This window comes from Suncus etruscus, chromosome 5, assembly GCF_024139225.1.
Source record: "Suncus etruscus isolate mSunEtr1 chromosome 5, mSunEtr1.pri.cur, whole genome shotgun sequence".
Taxonomy (NCBI): Eukaryota; Metazoa; Chordata; class Mammalia; order Eulipotyphla; family Soricidae; genus Suncus; species Suncus etruscus.
In genome coordinates, this window is record NC_064852.1 from 52,704,182 (window position 1) to 52,723,951 (window position 19,770).

The following is a 19,770-nucleotide window of genomic DNA, read 5'->3' on the forward strand; positions in this document are numbered from 1 at the left end:
AGATGAATATCGGAAGATGTCATATATAATTCCAGATGTGGAAGACTGCTTTTTGAACTAACTTTTGGGATAGGGAACATGATAACAGATGTAGAAGAAGGTTTAATGAGCATGTATCTGAATGAATGATATCGCTGAGATGAAATGGGAAATGTCTGTAAAGCGTATGCATGATGTATAATCTTTTAAGTTGATAAAATATTTGAAAAGGCTAAATTATGAAACAAATGGTCTTGAAGGTAACAGCAATATTTTAAACTGGGTATGCAATTTAACCCTTTATTACACACAACAACACTTTACAGGTGCAAGTTGAGCTCGAAACAAATAATTACATAATTTAGACATCTCTCTAAGAAAAATATCAGTAAATCAAGTCCATGAAAATGGAAGGAATCTGTGCAAGTTAAAGTTCCTGGAGTTTAAGAATCATAAGTAGTGTATTGAATGGACTTCTGGCAGATTAAGGTTTGAATGTTTAACTTTCCATTGCTCTTCAAAAATATTACATGCATATTTTTGTTCTTCTCTTTGATAAGAAAATGCCTTCTTTATAAATGTAGCATATTCTCATAATAGTTCAGGCTTATATTTTATATGATAGTATTTAATAGTAAACTCTATCTCTACCACTTATTAGAAATTACATGTACTTTAAGATTTTATATCTGAATAAATAATACACGGGAAGCCTCTTGTGAGAAGAGATTGAAAAGAGCATAATACTATATATAATTGAATCAAAGGAATAGTGTTTTTATAGTTTATATAAATAATCATTTTAAATCAAATCATAAAGGTGATTTTTTTCAAATATTATATACTTACATCTCCACAGACTCGTGGTTTTTGAAAATTATTCTCGACTGCATATAAAATATATTTATTTCTTTCATTCATTTTTTGGAAATAAAAAATAGTTAATAGGCAAAGTGAAAGAGTTGTACCTATTTACTTATGTGAATAGGATAGATATCACCAGATATGGTGAATAGAGTGTTTAATATGTTTAAATTTAAGAACAAAAATCCAGAATACTTCAATATGTGACTCTTGGTTACTCAGAATGTATTAACAGAATGTGCTGGGGTGTTAACCCTGGTCAGTCACATGCAAAACATGCACCTGCCCACTGTACTATCTCTCCAGTCTAAATATGTGCTCTCATATTCTGCTTCCAAAAGTAATTATTGTTTGCTTTTGTTTTGGGGCCACACTTAGTGTCTTTACAGGTGTTGCTCCTGGCTTTGTGCTCAGGAATCACTCTTGACAGGCTCAGGGATCACCTGGGTAGGCCACTAAATTATCACTCTGGCTCCAAAAGTAATTATTTTAAAAGTAATTTTAAAAATAGATTTCAAAAATTAGAAGTTGTATTATGCTGAGTGAAATAAGTCAGAGAGAGAGAGAAAGATGGTCTCACTCATCTATGGGTTTTAAGAAAAATGAAAGACATTCTTGCAATAATAATTTTCAGAGACAAAAGAGAGGAGGGCTGGAAGTTCCAGCTCACCTCAGGAAGCTCACTACAAAGAGTGATGAGTTTAGTTAGAGAAATAACAACATTGTGAACTATCCTAACAATGAGAATGTATGAGGGAAATAAAAAGCCTGTCTAGAGTACAGGCAGGGGTGGGGTGGGGAGGAGGGAGATCTGGGACACTGGTGATGGGAATGTTGCACTGGTGATGAGGGGTGTTCTTTACATGACTGAAACTCAACCACAATCATGTTTGTAATCAAGCTGTTTAAATAAAATATTTTAAAAATGCCCAATAAAAATATTATAAGCTAAACACCTATACACTCAAAATAAATAACTCTAGGGAATAAATTCAATAAACCTATTAGGTTTCTATTAGAAAAAATTAGAAGTTGTAAGAAAGAAAATATTTAGATGTAAATATATGAAGATATTTATAGTTTATAAATTTATAAACCATAAATTTATGTCTAAACTCATTCTCCCCACTTACCCAGCTTACCAAATTTCTTTCGCAATTAAAAAATTACTGACAATTAAAAAATTGTCTGTTATTCAATATGTTGCCTTTTTGGCTGACTTAAAGTGAATCCTTTCACCTGACTTACTTCCTCTTTCTCCCTTCCCTTCTGATAGCCACGTATTTTTCTTATATTTTTAGATTTTGTTTTCTGTTTTATTTGCTCGTTAGTTACTTATCTTTAAAGCAAATAAAATAATGTGATTTCTTTTCTTTCTCTATATGACTTATTTCATAAGTCAGAATCCTCTACGTTCATCTATGTTGTTATAATTGGCAGAATTTCACTTTTCTTTTATAACTGAGTAATGTTGTATTTTTATAACTGAGTAGTATTATACATATATATGACATCTTTATATAATTATGGTTTTTAAAGGCTTAAATTATATTTTGTTTACTGTGGTAATATTAGTTTAAACAACAATATACCTTTATATATTACTATACCACATCTGCCATTATCGTACCAATATTATGCCACAGTCCTCTGGCCCTCCTATTTCATTTGGTCAATTTCTGGAGGATTTATTAGATAGAGTAAAATATTAATTGAAATAAAATAACTTCACAACATTAAGTTATATTAAGTTATATTAAGTTATAAAACTAAGATCTGAGTAAAAACCAAGACCACTTATTACAGAAGAATGATTACAATAATGGTGGAACAAAACTTCTAGAACCGTAAAGAAAGCCTCTATCTTAGACTTTGTCCTATGACCTGTGCAAATACCAAGATCTCTAGCTACAGAGGCCTGATTTTATCATCCACAACTGAGTGGAGTTTCCTGGCACCATAAAAAAAAACCTTGGGGTGTAAAGAGCATATACGGAGCCAGTAGTTATTCCCCTGGCAGTATGCTTCAAGGACCGAGTAACCCTGAATCTCGCTTAGGCCAAAGGAATTCCGTTTTTATTTCCCAATACTAACTGTGCCTATGCAAAAAAAAAAGGGGGGCACAAAACTTTGCCACACCAGCACTTCTTCCTTTGTTTTTTCTTTTTATTTATTTTTTCTTTTTCTCCTTTTTCTTCTTTTCTTTCTTTTCTTTCTTTTTCATTCTTATGGTTATTATTATGGTTGTTGGGTGCTTTTTCTTTTCTTTTTTTTTTTTTTTTGGTGGTTACTGTCTTTTTTTTTTTTTACTGTTGTTTGCTGGGTTTTTACTTGTTTACTTTTTTTTTTTGTCTTCTTCCAGCAGAACCACACAACTTGAATCATCTTGTTCTGCCTCATGAATCGAGAGGGTAAAATAAAAATGAATGGTACTAGGACCAAACAGCCGTATGAACATTGAGGGAAATAAAAAATGATCAGACTTAAACACCAAACCCAAAGTCAACAACAGAATCGAAACCCTATGTACAATAAGCTATACACAGAGGGGAACAGTTACACTAGCACTCAGGGGAGGGGGGCAAAGGAGGGAGATATGGGACACATGCTGGGAAAGGGGGTGGAGGGAGGACAACCCTGGTGGTGGGAATGGCCATGATTCATTGTCACTATGTACCTTAAATATTACTGTGAAAGATTTGTTATTCATATATTGGTGAAGGGTGTGTTCTTTGCATGACTGAAACCCAACAACAATCATATTTGTAATCAAAGTGTTTAAATAAAGATATAATTTAAAAAATAAAATAAAATAAAACAATGGTGGGAATGAAGTGAATATACTGTGAGAAGACACAATGAAGGATTGTATTACATATGAAACCCTGTAATTGACAATACCTTTAACTACAGTGTCTTTAAAATTAAAAGCATTTAAAGGAGGTGGAGGAGAAGGGAGATAGGGACATTGGTGGAAAGGTTACACTGGTACAGGGGGCTGTTCTTTTATTCATAACTGAAACCCAACTACAAATATGTTTGTAATCATGATGCTTAAATAAAGATATTAATTTTAAAAATACCAATAGGGAACAGGCAAAAAATAAAACAGAATAAAACATAGGAGAATATTTAGACTACATCAAGAGTATAGTGTGTGTGTATGTATGTATGTATATATATGTATATATATTGTTGCTTAGCATAATCTTTCAGGTTTTGATTATTTCTTTTCTGAAAATCTGAATTTTAAGGCAGTAACTGTTCATATGCTAAAATGTCTCAGTAGTGTAATATTTTTAATTGTTATTTCCTTTTCTTAATTGAAGTAAATCAAAATGCTATCTAGGGATATTGAGAAACCACAACAATTACTGAAACTTTTAATGGCTTAACATTGAAATATGCCTTTACATCATGGAAGAAAATTAATTTTTGTAAGACACATTGAAATCCAATTATTCATTTTAAAAATATATCAATTTTATAAATATCTTATATTTGTGATTATTACTGTCTTGTGGTATTTTATATGTAATAACAGAAATTAATGGCTTCCATAAAATTATATGAACTTTATTATTTGTACTCTATAAATAACATGACAGCAAAATTAGAAGGAAAATTCTCTGACCTTTTATATAGAGCACAGAACAAGAACAACTGCTGAATTTCAAATATTTATTCAGGCTCTGTTTAAAGCCTGCAAGCAAACAAAATGTATTTGAATTTCTGCCAAAGGAGATGTTAAAAAATAGCATAAGCTATAGTTTGTGACTGAAAAAGATATAGCAGCTTATATAAAAGTGGACCTTATAAATTTGGGTGAACATTTTTACATGGTTAGGTAAAAAAAAAAACAACGTTTTATAAGGTCAATTGATAGTTTATAGTTGTATAAGGAATAAAAATTTCACCAAACTGGATTAACTAGAGCAAAGATATAAAAATATTTAATTAATTTAATTATTTTATAACTTAATTTTTAAATAAAAATAGATATAACCTCTCTAGTAATATAGGCGTGTAATGTACATATCAAAAGTGTAAGTAAAACATTGGTTGATCATTATTAGTCACTGAATTTAAATATCAGCAAATGTGTAGTCTCTTTATTCAATAGTTTTTCATATTTTTATAGTGACTTTATAGAATATATTTTTATTTTCCTGATTTCACTGATAAAACTTAGAAGCACTTAGTGTGATTCAATGTTTCAGTTCTTAAATTAAACCGAATAATCAGTTATCACTTTGGCTGCATGAACAAAAATAAGGACGGTCCTACTGCTGATAGATTCTTCTTTAATAATTATAGCTCTTGTATTTTTGCTAGTGAATATTTCTAGCAATAGCAATGATGGATACGTAAATTCTGTGTCATTTAGAAATTAAGTCTTTCTTCACTGCTATTTTTATGATTATGATTATTACATATGTAATAGGGTTACAATAATGTTTAAGGTGTTGAACAGTTACTACACACTACCAAGTTGCCTATGACTTTCCACCCTGTCTTATGACCTCTGGTCCTATTGTTGCCTCTGAATACAAGCCACCCACTATTTGTTAACAGTTATGGATTTGATGCAAACTGGAATCCCACCTATGTGCTCTGTTTCTCCACCCAAGTACCAAGGTACTCCAGGCCATTTTATTATTACTATTCCTTTTTGCAGGGGTTGGGGTCACATCTGGTTGTCCTCAGGCCTTACTCTGGCTCTGTACTCAGAAACTGCTCAGAGGGTTATATGTGCTGCTGGAATTCAAATTTTAACCCTTGTGCTTATTTTTAATCTATTTTTCATAAGACATTGATTTACATAGTTATTTATAATTAAGTTTCAGGTATGTCATGGTTAAACACCAATCCCACCACCCATATCTACTTCCCTCCACTAATCCAGGCTTCCTCCTATACCTCAACCTCTCAGCCTACCTTCTTGACAACTACATTTTTAAAATTTGGTTGGTGTACTTTGGTCTTATGCTTACAATATTTTTGACACTGTCTATATACATAGATACACATCTGTATCTATGTATATATATATACTACATTATTACAGCACTAATGTGCCCAAAGCCACTGATTCCTACCTCTGTTACCTCTCATCTACCTCTTCTTACTCTGTTTGATTTCTTTCCATCTCTGTCTCATTTCTATAACCTACTCTCAAGAATAATCTAGGCATCCACCTTTTAAATACATCACATTTCTTTCTCCTATTACTATTCTGTATATCAAAGATGAGTGAGATTGATCACATGGTATTTGTCCTTCTGACTCACTTTTCTTAATATAATATCCTTAGTTCATCCAAGTTGCAGTGAACTGCATGATTTTATTGTTCCTGTCAGTTGCCTAGTATTTCATTCTGTGTGTGTGCATGTGTGTGTATGTGTAGATATACATATATACCATTTTTAACTCATCTGCTTGGAAGAACCTAGGTTTATTACATATTCTGGCTATTGGGCTGAGTGCTGCATTGAGATATGATTGTTCTTTTTTTTTAACAGTTTGTTTTACCTCTTTTTCCATTTCTCCCATTGTTTTTCACCAAATATGTATCTAAAATCGATAAATGCATCTAAAATAGAATACTAAAGAGTATCCACAATTCTGTATTACTGACCCTCTGAGGTAACTAGAGCTTTCTGTGTGTGTTTGTGTGTGTGTGTATGTGTGTGTGTGTGTGTGTGTGTGTGTGTGTGTGTGTGTTTTATTTGGGTCACACCCCGCAGTGCTCAGGGGAAACTCCTGGCTCCGTGCTCAGAAATAGCTCCTGGCAGGCACAGGGAACCATATGGGAAGCCAAATTCGAACTGATGACCTTCTGCATGAAAGGCAAACGCCCTACCTCCATGCTATCTCTCCGGCCCCAACTAGAGCTTTCTTAAAATACATAAACTACTTTGATGGTTCTAACTGCAGTGAATAAGCAATTAGGAAAGTAATCTAAATTCGGGTGCAAATGATTGGCTTTGTCATGTGCTCCTTCCTACCTTAAGCTATGTTTTTCCCCTTGGCACGTACAGAGTTATGGCTAGCTACAACTTACTTTTCAAAAAGTAGGTTTAAATATGGGGCTTTATCACTCCATTAAAACACCTTCATGTCAGTATGCCATACATAAAAGATAAGAGATTACAATAGAACAATCAAGACATACTACTTTTCATTAATGGCATTTGACCTGAACTTTCAATATGAGGTATAAATTAGTAGAGAGGTAGAATATATTTCAAACTGTTGAAACAGAATGGACTAGTATGAAACAGTATGTAATATTTCTGCAAAGTAGAAACTAATGTACAGGTCATGCACTCAAGAAAATGCTAGGGCTGGAGTAACTTGCCTTGTGTGTGGCAGACCCAGATTTGATCCCTGGCATCTCACATAGTCTCTCAAGGATGCCAGGAGTGCAGAGCCAGGAATAACCCCTGAGCATCACCTGGTGTGGCCCAAAAATAAAAAAGGAAAAAAAGGAAAAGGTGAAGCAAAATAGCATGATGTTTAAAGACTGGTTCTAGGGTTAGAACACTGGAATTTATAACTTTTGACCATAGTTTCTTACATACCGAGAATGTTACTTGACCTCCCATACCAATGCCTCAGCATGGTGTTCTGTCACATGCAAAAACAATAGCATATACTTAAAAGAGAGGCCATGATATTATTTTAAAAAATAAAATAATGAAAAAAATAATAATAATGAAAGTAACTTGGAACTAGATTTTGAAGGAAGTAAAATAACTGTAAATTTGATACCTATTTACTAATGTGGGTTTTTTTTTTGTTTTGTTTTGTTTTGTTTTGTTTTGTTTTTGGCTATGTGGTCACACTGGTGGTTCCTAGTGGCCATTCCCTGGGGATACTTAGGAGATCATGTAGTACTGGTAATGAACATGGGGCTCTTGCATATAAAACATGCACTCTAGTCCTTTGAGCTATCTCCCCAGCTTGCAATTTATTTTTACTTGTTTTAAATTTTTGATTTATTTTAAACACACAGCTAAAGTTACTGGACTCAATAACAATATCTTCACATTGTGAGGATTTCAACAACTTTGTTTGAAAGGACACAAGCATTTGGCCCATAACACCACACAAAATGATTATAAATAAAATTGAAAAATGTTTTAGTAACGTATTTTAAAGTACAGGTTGATCTAAGCATTTAATTATTATAATTGTACACTACATTTTTTAAATATTTCCCTATGTATCTGCTTCATTCAGACACTATTTCTAAAAGGTCTATTCTCCTATGAGCAGTTTATTGTTCTCTAGAATAATTAAGTTTTAGGATTCTCCATACTGTGTTGAAGCTAAAAATTTATTGCACTTTCTCTTTGAAAAATGCCTTCTATGATTACAATTCATATGTTGAGTATTTCTCTAACAGTCATTATATTGTACATCTGCCACTGGGATACTTAAAAAATAGTCATATAAAATTTACTCATATAAAGTGACAAATTTATTGATATAGGCAATCTTTTGAAGCCATAATTGGTGATTCTAGAAAACTTTAAAAGTAGACTAAATGAAAATTCTAAGAATGGATCATTTTCACTCTTGGGTAAAGGGAATAATGATTGATAATATATAAACAAATTCTGCAATGCTTTTAAATGATGTAAGAATGAAGAGCTCAAGTTAATGTTTTGTCAATACAGCAGAAAATTTATGAATGGGGAAGTAGTTTTTACTATGAAATGAACTCATGCTTGTTTATAAGAAGATATTTGAAAGTGTTCATCTTTGTTCATTAATGATGTGTGTAATAATATGCTTTCACTTATACCCCAGAAAGTTATCAACATAGGAAATAAAAATATATAGGACTTGAAAATTACCTCATTTGTTTTGGTTGATTCTTAGAAGTAAATAAGTCACTAAATAATTGAGATATATTTAAAATTACCATTTTATGAATAAAAATCTTAATCACTATTGATAGTTATTGGACTTCTACAAATTGTTGAACATTTATTATGCATCAGATTTTATATGGTACAAAACTTTTGTGAATGTATACACTAGATATTATTTTCCTATGACCATTCCATGGTTTATAGCAACCAATGTTCAAGTGGGTTAGGTAGCATGTTGTTTAAGGTCTTAATAAGAGTACACAGCTAAATTAAATCAAGTTTATAGTAAAATCTTTATTAATTAGACTAATAATCTCATATTGCTCTTAAATATGTTTTCTTCAATGTGATTGTGAATTTTCTACCTCATGCTGACTCTCAGTACTATACTTATCTCTTATCTCTTCATATTTGGGGACTCTAATATTTTCTATTGGTCAAGGTTTAAAAATCTGTTTTGCTTGTTTTGTGCTTCTTAGTAACCTACAGCGTTCCATTTGAGGGGGCCAGAGAGATAGTATATCAGGTAGGAATTTGTTTTGCACGTAGCCAACCCAGTTTCAATCCTGGGCATCCCAGTGATTCCTGAGTACAGAGCCAGGGGTAAGCCCTAAGCACTGATAGATGTGGTTCCCCCAGTACTTCCCTCAAGAAATAAAAGAAGCATAAGGTATTCCATTTGAAATATCTATTGCTAAATTTCTAACTGGCACTTTATATTTTCTAGCAAATACAATCGTTTATTTTGTTTTTGTTTTTAATTTTTTGAGAATTCTTTGACTTAGCTTGAGCAATAATGGCAAACTGATGTCTGCAAACACATTGTAAGACCAAGAGCTTGTAAATAATAGAGAATAATATTGAGTTGAATGCAGCCCAAGAATTTCTGTTCTTCCCTAAAGCTCTCTGAACTTTAAAGAGATTCCATATATTTAAAAACTGCACTTTATTTTTTCTTAATAATTTGAAGCCTATATCTCAGATATTGTAACATTAGTATTTTAGAATAATAGTATACATGGTATCTTTGTTTTATTATAAAAGATAAAAAAAATCATATCTTTTATAAAAACTTTGCCATTTAAGTTTAGATCCAGTTCAGTGTGACACAATAGCATGCAGAAAATGCAGAGCAGATTCAACAGTTATTATATCTTATTGTTTGGGTTAAATACTGTATTTTAGGGAAGTACTTTAGGGAAGAAATGGCTACAGTTCTTATTCAATAACACTTAGAATAATATATAGAGCAGACTAACAAATTATTCTGTGTCATCATACATACTACGCATGCTAATCCATTAACTCACTTAATTATAAAACCTACTGCCAAATTGAAAAATACTGAAGATATATTTAAGAAAAACAAAACACTGTGTACTATTTAGATAAATGTTTTTTCTTTCCAACTCACCCCTATTTAAATACTTTTTTGAGCAGTGTTTATGTGTGCCAATTTTGCAAAGTAGTCACGTAGCTTGTATCTAAAGACTATCCTGGGAGAAATGATCAATATTTATAGTGCTTGTAATTATATATACTTACACATATTAATTATTTCATTTTATCTTCACAATGTACTTATAAGATCAATAAAATGGTCTCAATTTACACATAATGAAATGGATACTTAGTTTTCAGAGGATTTTTTTTTCCAAACCAACACATTCATGACTGAGAGAGAAAAGGTTTCTATGAGTCAGGCATTAAAGTTCATATTATATCTTCCATACAGATGAACTCTAGGACTTATATGACCTGCTTACTTTAGGTGTGAGAAAACCATCTATTGTTATTCTATATACTGTCTTTGGATCAGACAACTAAGTGATCATAGCTTATTTCTTAAGTAAGATAACAAAATATTAATCCCACATTATTATAAATCATTAATGATTTTATCAATAAATTGAAATATATGTATGACTATACATGCATATATTACATAGTGATATTTTTGTTTTCGAACTACAGCAAGGTTGCTTTAATGTTAACTTTGTTTTTTAGCTAGTAGCATTCAATATTTAATTTTGTGATCTGATGTAAAAAATTACTGCAATCAACTGCCACCAAAGTGCACATGACCCTCCACCTCTGTCTTCGTGTCTCCCTTATCCAATATCTCCCCAGACACCTCATATAGCTCCCATATTGCTGATGGGCACTTCTGATTTGAACCACAATCTGACCTCCCTTAGCTGCCACACATGTGTTTCAGACCCTTCACCTATATTCTCATCTTAATTCTAGTCATCTTATTTGTTTTACAACCCTCCCCACTGCACCTGGCACTCTCCAGTCTCCAAGATTCATTTTAAGTTGATATTGCTCATACCCTTGATTGCTTTTTTTATGTTACACAGATAAATGGGACAATTATATATTTATCCTTCTGCCTCTTGATAGTTTCACTCAGCCTGATATCCTTTAGTTCCATCCAAGTTAACAAAAACTGCATAAATTAACTTTTTTCTTATGACTGCATTGTAGCCCAGTGTTTTTATTTACTAAAATTTCTATATTCTTCCATTCATTGTTGGAAACAATATTTGGATTGCTTCCATATCCTGGCATTGCACTACGAACTGAATGTACATAGGTGGCATGCATATATCTTCTGAAATTATTTTGTTTTTGCGAGGTAGATACCGAGAAGTGTAATATTTTGGTTGGATGGTAAATCTATTTCCATTTTATGATCTAAATGTCAATTTATTGTGCTTCCATTAAAAGTCATGCTTCTATTCAAATTCCTGAAGTTGACTCCCCCTTCCTTTAATAAATTTGAATATTCTGCCACTAAGATAATTATAAGATAGTTAAAGGTGCTGGCTTAGAATTTACTAAAAATCAGAATGAATTATGTGCTTAGTTCTTTTTTTTTTTTTACATTTTTTAAAAAGTTTTATTGTGACCAAAGTGCATAACAAATCTTTCACTGTATCATTTATGGTATATAGTGACAATGAATGAGGGGCATTATGCTTAGTTCTTGTTCCTTCTTTCTGATATACTTTCTGATAAAATTGGGGGTTAAGAATATGACTTCTCAAAGATTACCTGAGTTCAAGTTTCAACTTCTCACACTTATCTTTATAATCTCATTCTCTTGTAAACAAACTTTCTGTGACTTAGTTTCCACTCATAGAAAATGAAAACAGGCATAATGTCCCATCCATTAATGAGAAGAAAGGATTTGGGACAGCGTGTAAAAATACTGATGGTTGGCATATAGTAAAACCCTCTAAGGACATTACTCTAAGTCAGGGGTCTCAAACTCAATTTACCTGGGGACCGCAGGAGGAAAAGTCGAGGTTAGGCAGGGCTCCATAAGGGATTCGCTTACCGAATATTCGCAATAAAAATCACATTAGTAAAAAAAAAATCACAAAAAATCGCATTAAACATTTGCATACCCCAAACGGAACTGCTCGGAGTATGCGAATGTTTAATGCAATTTTTTCTTACTAATGCATTTTTTATTGTGATTATTTGGTAGACGAATAATCGTGAATACTGAGATATTTGAAGTCCAGCCGCGGGCCACAAAATGTTGTATGGAGGGCTGCAAAAGGCCCGCAGGCCGCGAGTTTGAGACCCCTGCTCTAAGTATTATTAAGATATTATTTCATTACCCAAATGAAAGATTTTTTTCTCTTTCTCCTTTTGTGTAGCAAATGAATTGTAAAATACAGTTACAATTAAAATTAAAATCTTCTTAAAGAAACTTCTGTGTTAGATAGGTTTAGATAAATCTTCTGCTAGGGCTTTGATCATTTGCTGTTTTCTGTGTCATAGCATTCAAATTATCCATTTGGCCTGAGGATATATTGTACTTAACCGTATCATACCCACTTCATGTAAGCAATAGAAATACTATCTATGCCCAGGAGAATCAACTGCATTATAGGTATAATAAAAATTTAATTAAGACTTGTCAAATAATAATTCACTTTGTTATTTTCATATAAAACTCTTTCAATTATCTTATTTGAAAACTCAATTAGGATAAACAGATGAATGTCCTAGTATGCTGTAAACCAGAATCAGGAAAGAGAATATAAAGAAAAAAGAGGCTGTGTTCATCATTTTATGCTGTAAACCAGAATCAGGAAAGAGAATATAAAGAAAAAAGAGGCTGTGTTCATCATTTTACATTGACACGATTATGCTGGACTAAACTAAGCATTAGCATATAGCCTTTTAATCCATGAATCAATGCACAGAATAAATCTTTTCTTTTCTCAAATGTTCCTCATCTGAGGATTCAAAAGTACCAGCTATTTCCAGTAGCAGCATCTGTTGCTTTACTAGTTTCCACAGAGATGAGCTTCTGTTGATTTTCATCACATTTGTTCAAGTCTGGAATCTGGTTAAAACATGCAAACAGTTGCATTGCCAGTTAAGGGGTTCAATCATATAGTATCCTTAAAATGATGTTATTTATCTACATTTATTTTGACAGTAAGAGCTGTCATACTATAATGCTTTTTTGAATAGAGAATGAATGTTCTTAGAAAACAAAATTATAGTTATTTTAACTATCTCATTCAAAATATGGGTTTTTTAAATAGAATTATGCAAAATAATTATTCCTGCAGTTGCATCTAATTTTAGCACTTTGTTTAATCTATAGATTAATCATCATAGACATGTTGTTGTTATCCAATATTAGTTTCCATATCATTCTTTATGTTTTGATTTTGCATTCATACGGTTAGAAAGCAAAACTAGATTTTATTTTTGGTTTTTTGTTTGTTTGTTTGTTTGTTTTATTTGGGGGCCACACCCAGCAGCACTCAGGGCTTACTCCTGGCTCTGTACTCAGAAATTCCTGGGAGGTTCAGGGGTTTGAACCAGGGTGAGCTGCATGCAAGCAAATGCCATACCCACTGCCATTCCCACTGTGTTATCACTCTGGCCCACAAAATAGATTTTAAAATGGATGCATTGAAGAGGTACCATATGTTATGTGTGTTCCTATTTCTATAAATTATAAAAGAAATCATAGGCTCTGAGAAATAGTAAAGCAGGTAGGGCACTTGCCTTTCCTGCAACAGATCCAGATTCAATCCCAGACCCCATATGGTCCCTTTAGCCCTGCCAGGAAAGGTCCTGGAGTGCAGAGCCAGGAACATCCTGATTACAGCTGAGTTTGCCCAACCCCTCCAAAAAGGATTAATAGAAAAAGAAATTAAAGTTTAAAAAATGACAAATGTTTTTCATATAGTTAACAAAGTATAAGCACGAAATATAGTCATCCAGATTGCTGTAGATCTTTTATAATACAACCCAATCTTCCACATCTGGTTAATTCCATGATATTAGAGATATCTAGCTGATGCTATTGGAAATATTGGGGCCAGAGTGATGGCACAGCGGTAGGGTGTTTGCCTTGCACACAACTGACCTAGGACAAACCGCAGTTTGATCCCCCGACGTCCTACCCTATATGGTCCCCCAAGCCAGGAGTGATTTCTGAGCACATAGCCAGGAGTAACCCCTGAGTGTCACCAGGTGTGGCCCCAAAATAAAAAATAAATAAATAAAAAATTAAATTAAATTAAATTTGAAAATATTGATAATATATATTTTCTATATTTCAAAACAATTAGAGTGTTTATCAGTAAAAACACTTTTCTACCTAACATCTATTTACATTTTCTATATATTACTAATATCAGATAAATTAACTGACATTTCCACTCATAAATGTACTAGCACTATTGTCCAAGGACAGCAGAAATACAATGGTCACTACAAAATAAAAAAAAAGCAACAACCACAATTCAGGCACTGCCTAAATACTAAACACATTATTTATTTCAAATTAAAAACTGCTTAATAAGGATTATCTTTCCTTTGCAAAACTGCAATTGTGGCACATAGAGCTTTGGGTAATTTTCATAAGCTATTAGGTAGTGCAGCTAGAAGCAAAATTCATATATATATTTAATAACATAAGAATGTTGCCTCTCACAAGTGTTTTCTTATTATGGATTGAAATAAAGCTAGTTTTATATAGTTGCATAAAACTCCATCTTACTTTATAGCCAAATTTATCTACCAGTATTTTAGAGACAATACTTATAGGTATATTTTATGTTAATGATTTGAAATATTTGAAAGACCTGTTTTCATTGCAGGTGCCATTTTACAATAAATATATAATATATATATAATTTATAATAAATTGGTTTTTATCTAAAGTTGTATAAGATTGTGTTTCCCCTATTTTTTCAACTCACTTTTCTTTTGCTTATCTCTGCATAGACATTGGTATTCTTCACTGTTCTGTTAAATAAATACCAGGAATATACCTTTGATTTGTTTTATTTTTTTATGTATTTATTTAGGCGCTCCTAGCAATGCTTAAGGAATTACTCCAAGTCTCCCAGAAATACTTGGCCAATCAAGCTGACTGGTCAATGATCTGGCACAATGATGTTTTTCTGTTCTGTCCCTAAAATGCAAGAACCAGCAGGGTGTTCCTTGCACTGCTTAGAGGATTCTGAACTACACCCAGTGATAGATGGGGCATCTAATCCCTGAATTATTTTCCCACCACAATTCAGATTCCTCCAAAATGTGCACCTACGTATTGATGACTGTTATATCTACCTGGGAGTTGTTCCTTTTGATCATTATATAGTGTTCACTTTTGTTGAAGTTTATTTGATTTCATATAAGCATAGCAGATCCTACTTTATTTTCCTACATATCATTGGGTGTGGCCCCAAAACAATAAATAAATATATAAATAAATAAATAAACTTCAAAATAACATTGCAAAGTTATATTGCAAAATATAAACACTAAGTTTATATTTTGTCCTCATGCCACATAAATCTATTCAACATTAATTTTCGATGAAACAAGTTTTTTTAAATTATCACTTAACTAAGCTTATTATCTATTATTACTTAACTAAGCTATTATCACTTAACTAAATTTATCTAAACTATTCTAGACTTACACACAATAGAAGTTCCAGATGGAGAATAGAAATGAAAGAGTAAAAAATATCATTATCTGAAAGTTTATATTTATCAATATATAATAATATTAATATATCATCATATGAATTATTGAAAAATGTATTTTTGTAATTTATAATTTAATATTTTAATACCTTCTGTTAGAATTCTAATAGTAAAAGCATAGGAAAGTAATGATTTTTTTTTCTGACAGGCCTTCCCTTATTCTATCAGATCCATGCTGGGAGGGATATATTGTTATAATCTGTGCATCCTGTCCTAATATTTCTTATTTCCTACTTTATTTTTTTTTACTAATTTTTATTGTGACCAAAAGTGAATAACAGATCTTTCACAGTAATATTTAAGGTACATAGTGACAATGAATCACTGTCATTCCCACCACCAGCATTGTCCTCCCACCACCCCTTTCCCAACATGTGTCCCATTTCTCTCTCTTTTGTCTCTGAGTGCTAGTGTGACTATTCCCTGCTGTGTATAGCTTGTAGTAGATAGGGTATCGATTCTGTTGTTGTTAACTTTGGGTTTGGTGTTTAAGTCTGATCATTTTTTATTTCCACTCAATGTTTATATGGCTGTTTGGTCCTGGTACCATTCATTTTTTTTTTATTTTCCCCCTCGATTCATGAGGCAGAACAAGATGATTTAAGTTGTGTGGTTCTGCTGAAAGAAGACAAAATATATATATATATATATAACCAAAAAAAAAAAAAAACAACAAACAACAGTAAAAACTACAACAACAAAAAAGACAGTAACTACCAAAAAAAAAGAGAGAGAGAAAGCACCCAGCAAAAAATAAACCACCAAACAATAACCATAAGAGTGAAAAAGAAAGAAAAGAAAGAAAAAAAAGAAGAGAAAAGGGAAAAAAAAACAAAGGAAGGAGTGCTGATGTGGCAAGTTTTTTGTGCTCCCCTTTTTTTTATTTATTTTTTGCATAAGCATAGTAAGTATTGAGGAAATAAATAAGAAAGATAATTCCCTTGGCCTAAGAGATTCAGGGTTTCTCTGCCCTTGAAGCATACTGCCATGAGAACAACTACTGACTCCTTACAGACTTATTACCACACCCCAAGATCTTTTTATGGTGCCAGGAAACTTTCCACTCAGTTGTGGATAATAAACTTAGGCCTCTGTAGCTAGAGATCTTGGTATTTGCACAGGTCATAGGACAAAGTCTAGGGTAGAGTCTTTCTTTATGGTTCCAGAAGTTCTGTTCAATCATTGTTGTTGTAATCAGTCATCTGTAATAAGTGGTCTTGGTTTTTGCTCAGATCTTAGACCAAAGCCTAGGATAGATCTTCATTATGGTTCCAGAAGTTCTGCTCAGTCACAGTTGTCAAAGTCAAACCTATGGAATTAGATATCTTGATTTTTGTACAAGTCCTAGGCTAAAGCCTAGGGTAGGGAGAAAGTTGTGAATTATTAAGCAAAAAGAAAATTGTGGCTTTTGGTGTATAACTTTAATTTATTCTTGCACTTTCAGTATTCATAGTATATTTCAAAATTGATGTGAAAATAACAGTTTAAATATATGATTTTTGATAATACAATTGAGCATAACAGTATCATGAACTAAATTATATCTAAGCAAAACAATATACTTATAGGAAGTTTTAATATAATATTAAGTATCCTATAGATAAAAATACAACTTGAAATATTGCATGGTTCATATACTAATTTAATATATTAACTTCTAAAACTTGGGCTAAATGTTCATTCTATCCTTAAGGTTCTAGTCTATCCTTTAAAGGTTCAAAAAATTGGTTATATCAGAATGTTTCCATGTCCAAAATATGAAAATAGAAATTCTTTCTTTTTATCATTTAGAAATGCTTGATATATTTATTTTTGTTTTTATTTAATAAGAGCTTATTATTTAAGAGCATTATAAAACATTTTTTATTTTTGTACAAGGTGTTTAGTTTCTTGCTCTTATAATACTTTGAGACAATATATTCAAGTCAGTATCTTTATTAAGATGTATAATGATAAGATTTGGACTTAGGTTAAGTTTATTTTATATATCATATTCTTTCTTAAATGCTGACAATTGTCTTATTTTTCTACATATCTATCTAGAGACTTATGCTTTGAAACTATTCTGTCGTTTTTATTTTGATTTTTAGATAGGAAGTAACTAATTTCACTTCGCTGTAGTTTAACAGCACTATTTTCAACTGAAGGATAATCTATATATGTATTTAACTATTGATTGACATTAACATAAATTTTAACATATTCTATTGTTCAGCCTGGCATGGAAATAGTCTAGACTTAAATAAAAATGAAAATTTTGTTTATAATTGTTTTACATGTATTCCACATGCATAATTATTCTACATGCATAATTCATCAATAATTTTATGTCTTATAGGGATGACTTGTCAAGCTCGAACATCATATACTGAAGATGAAGTTCTTTGGGGTCATCGTTTTTTTCCTGTAATTTCCTTAGAAGAAGGATTCTTTAAAGTTGACTATTCCCAGTTCCATGCAACATTCGAAGTACCTACCCCACCTTATAGTGTAAAGGAACAGGAGGAAATGCTTCTTATGTCATCCCCTTTAATAGCACCAGCCATAACTAACAGCAAAGAAAGACATAATTCTGTAGAATGCTTAGATGGATTAGATGACATCAGTACAAAACTTCCATCTAAGCTGCAGAAAATTACTGGAAGAGAAGACTTTCCAAAGAAACTCTTGAGGATGAGTTCAACAACTTCAGAAAAAGCCTATAGCTTGGGAGATTTGCCCATGAAACTTCAACGAATAAGTTCAGTTCCTGGCAACTCAGAGGAAAAACTGGTTTCGAAAACCTCCAAAATGTTATCTGACCCTATGAGTCAGTCAGTGGCTGATTTGCCACCAAAGCTTCAAAAAATGGCTGGAGGAGCAGCCAGGATGGAAGGAAATCTTCCAGCAAAATTAAGAAAAATGAACTCTGATCGATTCACATAACAGAACAATCCCTTAGGCATTATTTACTGTTTGATTTAGTCATAGACTAATATCTAGCTATTGAAGTGATCTTCTGTAAGGAATCTCAGAGGTACATTTTACTACCAGTCATACGTGCGTATTTGAGAATTTTCTTCCAAATACTGCTATATTCAGAAAGCAAAAGTTGTGAAGGGAGGACATTCTACAGTTCTTATTAATGGGCATGTATTATCACATCAAGCATGCAATAATGTTCATATTTTGCATTTAGTTTTATGGCATGATTTATATATGATATATTTATATTGTAAATTCTGAAAAAATATATATATTTAAAGGAGTGGTATTCTCCATTACATTTCTAACATATGTATTAAGCCAAACATGAGTGGATAGCTTTCAGGGTGATAAAATTATATATTTATGTATATATACATAAAAACAGCTATATGTATATATATTGAGACACATACACACTTACATATATATCTGATAAAATTGTGGTGTTTTGTTTAAAGTTGTAGTTTTGTGCATGTTTATTAGACTAAGAGGCTTCTGGCATTAATTATTAATACCAAATATTTTAGCCTTAAATTATTTGTCATTTATAAATCAGATTTAATGTTTTCTGCTGTTTAAGGAGGTTTTCAAATGTACTTTATATGAGAGTATCATATCATTGTGCTATTTATGCCCTGCAAAAAACATAATAACCACTACATAGTTGTAAATTTTAGATCATACCAATATGCTGAAAATTTCTATGACTTTTAAATATTGTTATCACTAAGAAAAATAAATATTGATTAATTTGAGAATTGGTCTCTCTGGGCTAATAAAAATAGAAATATATTTTATATATGATCTAATACAAAGATGAGCTCTGAACAAATGTGCAGTGATTGTAATCATCAGTAGCCAAGTTATATTAAATATACCAGAATCTATATGGATACTTAAAAAATATTGCCTATTCTAAGTTGAGTCCATTAGTAACGTTTTCATTCTTGTTCTGGAATTTGCGTCATTTCAAAACTAATAGTTTATGAGAAAATGCAACAATACAATGAAACAGGAAATAACTATTACTTCTT

The 19,770-nt window shown here is 31.9% G+C and overlaps 1 protein-coding gene across 1 annotated transcript in view; it reads left to right on the forward strand.

The window, feature by feature from the left end:
• The window catches only part of KCNJ3 (potassium inwardly rectifying channel subfamily J member 3), a 148,293-nt gene extending 129,077 nt beyond the window's left edge, over positions 1-19,216 (forward strand). Inside the window, exon 4 of the mRNA XM_049773011.1 lies at positions 18,108-19,216. Within this exon, the coding sequence (XP_049628968.1) occupies positions 18,108-18,694 (587 nt within the window). The 3' untranslated portion in view covers positions 18,695-19,216. The remainder of the gene's footprint in view (positions 1-18,107) is intronic.
• Positions 19,217-19,770: the final 554 nt, after the last annotated feature.